Source organism: Poecilia latipinna, unplaced genomic scaffold (assembly GCF_001443285.1).
Source record: "Poecilia latipinna isolate Pla-1442-1.1 unplaced genomic scaffold, P_latipinna-1.0 Scaffold1843, whole genome shotgun sequence".
In the NCBI taxonomy this organism is placed as follows: Eukaryota; Metazoa; Chordata; class Actinopteri; order Cyprinodontiformes; family Poeciliidae; genus Poecilia; species Poecilia latipinna.
In genome coordinates, this window is record NW_015114459.1 from 101,355 (window position 1) to 108,873 (window position 7,519).

At 39.4% G+C, this 7,519-nt stretch overlaps 1 protein-coding gene across 5 annotated transcripts in view; it reads left to right on the forward strand.

Annotated features, from left to right (window-relative positions):
- LOC106934687 (ankyrin-3-like) overlaps nucleotides 1–7,519 on the forward strand; it is a 107,319-nt gene that overhangs the window by 77,169 nt on the left and 22,631 nt on the right. For 4 of the 5 annotated variants that reach the window (XM_015014744.1, XM_015014742.1, XM_015014740.1 and 1 more), the window contains exons 6-12: nucleotides 1,464–1,649; nucleotides 2,193–2,216; nucleotides 3,653–3,751; nucleotides 4,654–4,752; nucleotides 5,077–5,175; nucleotides 5,289–5,486; nucleotides 6,131–6,229. In XM_015014744.1, the coding sequence (XP_014870230.1) occupies nucleotides 1,464–1,649; nucleotides 2,193–2,216; nucleotides 3,653–3,751; nucleotides 4,654–4,752; nucleotides 5,077–5,175; nucleotides 5,289–5,486; nucleotides 6,131–6,229 (804 nt within the window). The remainder of the gene's footprint in view (nucleotides 1–1,463; nucleotides 1,650–2,192; nucleotides 2,217–3,652; nucleotides 3,752–4,653; nucleotides 4,753–5,076; nucleotides 5,176–5,288; nucleotides 5,487–6,130; nucleotides 6,230–7,519) is intronic. The other variant, XM_015014741.1, reaches the window with a different exon arrangement.

The following is a 7,519-nucleotide window of genomic DNA, read 5'->3' on the forward strand; positions in this document are numbered from 1 at the left end:
TGTCTTTGATGTTTGGGTGTGTAATGATGCCGAGTCGGTGTTGTCCTGAGGGTCTGCGCCCTGCGTAAATATACATTTATTTGTCGCACAAGCAGAAACTTGTGAGGAGAAATCTTTTATTTTCACCAGTGACCCATAGGAGAATCGTTGTGTGTTTGCAGGTTCGTCTCCGCTCCTCATTTGAAATCCATTAGCAGATGTATTCCCTTTCGATTTTGTTCTAAAGCGAGACACTGAACTACTATTTAAGCACTTATCTGTAGGACTGAATTGCCTAACATGCTAAGTGGTTATTAGATTGCTTTGTGCTTTCAGACAAATTTCATCTGCATGATTTCAGATTAACATGCCCGCTATCCTTACTACAAGTGTCTGCATCTGTTGGGCATAAACATCTGACTAAGACGGTTTTGCAAAAGCAAAAAGCCACAGTAGCCTTTCTGAAGATGTCAATTGTTTGTTTAGCAACCTGCTTGTGTCAGAGTTCAGATCTACCTTTCGACTTGCACAATTGTTTTATGGTTTGCCAGTTTGTGATATAACTCCATATCAAACTAATTGTTAATTTAAGGTGAACTAAAATGCTACTAAGGCTCAAGATGCCACTTTCCAGCTGTTTACCAGTAGCTATTCATTATGTTCAATTAGTTAGCTAACATGAGCTGAATTTGGCTGCTAGGTAGGAGAAGGCATTTATTGAATCGCTCATCATTCTTGTGAAAAATTTGCTATTGCGATAAGAATTTAGATTGATTGTGGCGATGATGAATTCCATCAGAAGACCCCAAAGGCTGACTGAATTGTTGAGGTTGTTTGTTTTACTATTTACTCCAATGTTGGACGCATGAGAACATCAATAAATATTAATGAATTCAGGCTACTTAGTGATCTGAATGACATTTCTATGAATGGAACTATTATCCTGACCCTTGGGTTAAATGTGTGTTATCCAATAGCGGTCTTGATTCCGTTTTCTTTGTGTAAATGTCTGTAAATACTAATGCTGTGATGCAGGACAAAGTTCAGATTTGTTCTGACAATGAAGAAATATCGCGTCTTGTTGTATTGTACCATACTGTATGAGTCTTAACATCTTAAGCATGCAGCTTAGTATGCCTTGAGGACCAGGGTTGGGAAACACTGCTGTTCTTAGGTCTCACTAGCAGTTACTATAATGTTAAAAAATGCTAAGTTATTGTAAACTAAATGCTACTTGCACAAATGGCATAAATTGTTGTTGCTAACTTAATAAGCCAACAAACTAGATAGTTATTGGATAGCTACTAAATATGCCATCAGCAGCATGCACAATTAATGCTAATGCTTTGATATTCATATAAGCTGTCTGATTGAGTAAGAACTAAAAAAAATATAAAAAAGCATTCTTTAATGTGTTTTCAACAATTTCCACCTTTCAACAGAAGTCACTCACGTCTTCTTGAATTGTTTCTGCTGACTTACAGGATGGTTTTACTCCACTGGCGGTGGCGCTGCAGCAGGGCCACGACCAGGTGGTTTCCCTCCTACTGGAAAACGACACCAAGGGGAAGGTCCGACTCCCAGCGCTGCACATCGCTGCCCGGAAAGACGACACCAAGGCCGCCGCCCTCCTCCTGCAGAACGACCACAACGCAGACGTTGAGTCAAAGGTACGGTCTCTTTTATTTATTTATTTATTTTGTTACTCTCACTTGTAGGAAACGAGATTTAAACATATAATTCCCCCATTGCAACTTGAATTCCCGTGCAAATGAATGGGGGACTGCGGTTTTGTGAATAAATAAAAATCACAGGCTTATTAAGCAAAGATTGCAGGCCGGTATTTAAAATATTAACAATCTGAAGAAATGTTAACAAACAAAAAGAGTGGTAGAAGTCTTTACTGCTTAAGTTATATAAACATGTCTAGTGCGCACAGTGCTGAAACATACAGCAGACAACACAAGGCAGAGTTTCAGTTCATCTTCTTTTTGTGTGTGCTGCTGTGACTCCCGTTGATTTATTTTCGTTATTTACAACCGCATCGCCCCATATCCATCTGAGAGCTTGGTGCAACCATGTCGGCGTTGCTGTTGTACTTGTTGTGGTGCACTAACCGCCCCATTCTCTCTTCCTGTGCAACCTTTTCCCCCCTTGATTTGTTCCTGTTTTCTTACCCCTCCGTCCCCTGCCTCTTCCTTTCTCCCTTCTAGATGATGGTGAATAGAACAACAGAGGTACATCTTCTTTTCTTCTTCCTCTTCCTCCTCTTTTCATTTCTCATTCACGCTCTCCACCGCAAAGCCTTCGGTCTGCTGGCATGGATGCTAAATGCTGGCATGAACGCTTTTGCGCCTCACCTCTGTGCCTGTTTTTTTTTTTTTTTTTTAAAGCCCGCATCACATTTAGATGTTGCTTCGTACGTATGCAGTGACAGTTTCGTTTTGTTATTTTAGATGTCATTTAGGTGTTCCAGTAGAGTTCCGAAGCTGCATAAATGACAAAGTGTGTTTTGTCACAAATCACAGTTCTCTTATGCCCCATATTTGACCATAAATTTGAGGCTTGAGATGAGAGTTGGGGGTTAGGATTAAAGGTCAGACAGCTGTTTCAGCTCCTGCCGCACTTATCAGCAAACAGAAGACGTGTACAAAAAGGAAAGGAGTGAGGCATTCTGATCAAAAACAGGTCAGGTTTAAGTTTGGTGTGATTTGCTGAGCGTGCGATCATCAGATTGCCATCTCTACTTGTTACACGGTGTCATTTTCGAATTCAACTGTTTCTTAATTGAACTCGTCGTGTCGATACAACAACTTGAATTTGTCGTAAGTGTTGATTTTGATAATATGTTGTAATTTCTTTCAATCAGTCGTAATCATACTGAAAAAAAAAAATACAAAACCATCATGTCACATGTTTGGTCTGGTTCTTTGAAAGGTTCAACATAAAACATTAATTTGCACTGAGGAGTTTTAATTCAAGCCGGGGTTCAGTTCAAACATTTTGGTTTTCTGAATAGAGCTAATCTTTTAATTCAAAGCAGGGTTCTAATAACTAGATTTGAGTGAAAGTGCATGCTTACCTGCATGCACTTCCATGCCAGATTAAAGCCAGATTTCCTGTCAGATTAAAGCATGTCATCAGCAAACAGAAACAAATTTTAAATAAAACAAAATTGACAGCAAAGCTGACGTACATTGCTTAGTTTTCAGTTAACTGTAGCTTTAGATGTATTAGTTTGTATAGAATAAGCTTAGAATTTCTTAAAAAGATAAGACTCGTATTTAACAAAAAGAAAAAAAAAATAATAATAATAATAACTCATCGCTCAACATTTATGAAAACTCCACTGTTGTAATCCTTAGTTAAATGAGTCATATCTGGTCCTGTGGTGCTGGTTTGCCTTCAATTTCGTTGATGTGTTCAATGGCCAAAGAGAGCAATCTTGCCATAAAAGTAGAATTTTACTCTAGTTTGATAGCATGTTTGACCTATGCTCTCTGATGGGCTTTTTTTTTTTTTTCTTTCATCTGCATTTGACCAGCCAGTGCTAAAATATACTGTCTCATTGTGCTTTGCTTTTGGCTCGTCTCCTAACAGGTTTTGCTTAGTTCTTACTGCCTTTTAAATTCTTTTTTTTTTTTGCACCTCTTTTATGTCTCATCATTCTCAGAGCGGGTTCACTCCACTGCACATCGCGTCTCACTACGGCAACATCAATGTGGCAACACTGCTGCTCAACAGAGGGGCAGCTGTGGACTTCAAGGCAAGGGTAAGTGGCAAGGTGCAACAAATACTCCATCAGCAACTCCACTGTTTGATTCTGCAGCTGCTTTGTCACTCAGTTGGGGGGAACACACAGATACTTGCATCGCTTTTGATTTTGTACCAGAGGGTGAGGGGTGAATGCTAGTGGTTTCCACTGTGAAGGTAGCCATTTTCTCCCTTCCATGTTCAATAGATCAGTGCGTTTCAACAGTGTTCAGATTTTCAAATATTGGGAATATTTGAAAATCATGATAAAATACATGAAGGTTTGTGGCTGTAATGTAACTAAATGTGAAAACTTCAAAGGGTACGAATACATTTGCATTGTGCCGTAACATGCTCTGATCACTAGTGGGAAAACAAAAAACACACACAAAAAAAGTAGATTTTTGTTATACAATGCTTTAAACTCCTTTAGTTTAAAGCAGGACTTTATGATCAAAGCATAGTGGTATATATCTAGAGCTACTTTTAAAACCATAAATAAAGCAGACTCGACATGCAAGTGTGCTCATAATCAGTCTCAAATATTCATGCTTTCTCCTCTTTGCGCAACATCATCTGCAAGCTTAGATGTTTTATTTTTTATTATTTCTTTAATTTAAATCAGCTGTATATTTACTTGATTCTGTCAAATTATTGGGAAAAACAAGTTAAAAGGATGTGTTAAAATATTCTCCTCTAGAGGGCGGTGTTTAGTCATTTAGCTTCAATGCTGTCCGAGGGAGAGCTTTGCTCTCTAACAAAACAAATAAATGGCTTTTACAAGTAAAAACGTAACCAGTAGCACTCACTTAATTCTGTCTTGTCCTTCTGCTTTGATCCTAACCATCTCAATGAGAAAACTGTTGATCAGAGGGACTGAATGACTGAGTGCCTTATTGTCAGCCTTATCTTTTATTGCAGAATGACATCACACCTCTGCATGTAGCATCCAAACGGGGAAACACAAACATGGTGCGACTGCTGCTGGAGAGGGGGGCCAGAATTGATGCGAGGACCAAGGTACCTGCACACACACACACACGCACACATGGTGACATTTCAACAACGCTGGTGTTCTGGGAGGTTAACAAAGAGGTCAACAAATCTGAAGAATTTGTAGACAGTGGCCATTTTTACATTTTCCCTCCACTTTCTCCAATGCTCAATCTCTGTCTTCTCTCATAATGAAACCTGCTTTATCGTAACTTGTGCTACACACTAGAGCTGGATGGATGGTCAGTGGAATAATTTTAGCAATTAGTATTGCTGTTCTGTTGTTGAAAAAGGCTTTTGATGGCGTTAGTAAGTAGAAAAAGCTGATCCTGCTGGTTGTTGCTTTTACAGGATGGCCTGACTCCTCTACACTGCGGAGCCAGAAGTGGCCATGAGCAGGTGGTGGAGATGCTGCTGAACAGAGGAGCTCCACTAATGTCCAAGACCAAGGTGCACCTTCAGCTTTTGTCCCACCCTTACACCATCACTTACTCCAATTCATTCTAACATTATCAGTTTGCTGCTGCATTAGAGTGAGACCTCTCCTCTTCTTCTCTCTCCAGAACGGCTTGTCTCCTCTTCACATGGCGACACAGGGCGACCACCTGAACTGTGTCCAGCTGCTGCTGCACCACGAGGTGCCTGTGGACGACGTAACCAACGACTACCTGACAGCTCTGCACGTGGCCGCGCACTGCGGTCACTACAAGGTGGCGAAGGTCATTTTGGACAAGAAGGCCAATCCCAACGCTAAAGCGCTGGTGAGGAGAAATTATTGAATCAAAGATGGGGGGGGGAGACTTTTCCGTTACATAACAGACGAGAAAACACAAAAATTTAATCTTGTTATGGAACAATTTAAAAGAAATAATTAAATGTGGGAGATTGGGCAGAGAACAGGACAAAGAGAGTGATGGAAAATATATCACCAACCTCTATTCTGACGTAAGAACCAGGATCTGGGCTCTATAATGGGAAAAGTCTGGGTGTGGTTAAAGCACAGGGACTTTATGACTGGAGAGAATGAGGAGGGAAAAAAGAAACGGGTTGGAAAATGAAGTCATTCGGCTGAGCCAGAAACCTCAAAGAAACGGAGGAAAGGGAAGAGAGACTGTACAAGTTGGAGAGAAAAAAGTGAGCTGTAGGAAAAAGGATCTATTTTGGTGCAGGGTAGGCTTGATTATTTCAACATATTTCTCAGGTTCAGAGGCAGAAGTAGGGAAAAAGAAGTTAAAGGAAAGACAAAGTTTTCCCTTTGTTTAAGCTTTCTATCTGATATTCAAGATTTATCCTCCTCCAAATCTGAAGGATCTTGAAGGAGAGACACAAAGACTTTCTGGAAGTTTTTTTTTTTTTTGCATACTTTTTGAACGCTTTTTATCTTTTCCCTTTTTTAATGTCTTAGAATGGTTTTACTCCCCTCCACATCGCCTGTAAGAAAAACAGACTGAAAGTGATGGAGCTCCTTCTGAAGCACGGGGCGTCTATACAGGCAGTCACAGAGGTAAGAGAGTGTGTGTGCGGAATATTTGCGTGATTAAAGAAACAATTTGTCGTTTTTCTTGAAGGAACAGCTTTTGTATATCTGCACTCTTTGTGCCTGGTAACGGCAGTGCCGTATCGAGTTATAAAAGCCAACCTTACAAAGGCTTTTGTTGCACAAAGCGATCATCTCACATCTTTTCAAAGTGACTGAGGCTGCTTTGGTTGGTCAAAATGTAACTATTTGGAGTATATAACCTTGTCGAACATTTAAGTGTTTCATAAATCTGTGAAACATGCATGTAGCTCGAAAAAATAAAACAAAAAGGGTAAGACATAAAGTGACGCACTTTGCTCTATTGTTTGCGCATATTTTGCGTACACATTGTGCTCTGTTTGGGGTGAGTAGTCGTCTTGCAATCTAGAAACTTGGGGCTCAACAACTTCCTCTTGCCTCCACATGTCTCCAAGTTGGCTGCCAATCTGTGTGTTGGTGTAGATTGTTCTTGTTCTTAGGCAGCGACAGCCTTAGGTTTTATTGCTCCTGTCTCTTTAAGGATAGACCTAAGTGGATCAGATTGCTTTAATTAGTCGAAACTAAACATCTTCAGTTAAAACATGATGCAAATCGTTCACTTACTAATGAGAATGAAGAACAACAGAGGGACATTTATTGTTCTGTGCATTTTGCTCTCATTTGTTGCACATATTTTGGGCAGACACTGTCTACATTTATTTCTGTATGTATAATAGTTATAAAAGCTTACCATGCTGAGGTTTGCAACCCAGTCTTAGCTCCTTGTTTCTAGATGTTAATGCTCTTAGCTAAAAACTCCTGTAATCAGCCTATTTATCTAAAACAATTATCTAATTTATGGCCTTTTATGCCGTCATTGTATGCAAAGAAACTTATTTTTGCTAGTAACAAGAAAACTCTTAAAATAACTTGTTTCCAGATATCCAATCAGTTGATCGCTACATTTATTTTCTTAGAATTTAGAGATAATAAGAAGGATGTTTATTAGTCAATAAATCTCCACTTGTTCCCCTTCCTCAGTTTTAGAATTCAGGTAATTTTATTCCTTTTTAACCTCGCACTAATTTACCAGTAAGCTTAAATTTTCCAGAAAGTATCTATTCATATTATATATGAACCAGCCAAAGGGGTTTTCAAAAGATTTTCAAAAGGGATTTTCATAAGGCTGTTTCGAAAGATGCATAAGGCGATTGTCATTTCTGTCCCTTTTTTTTTTTTTTTTTTTTTTTGTCTTTCTGCCGCCCACTTTGTTGCTACATCCCGGCTTCCAACCCC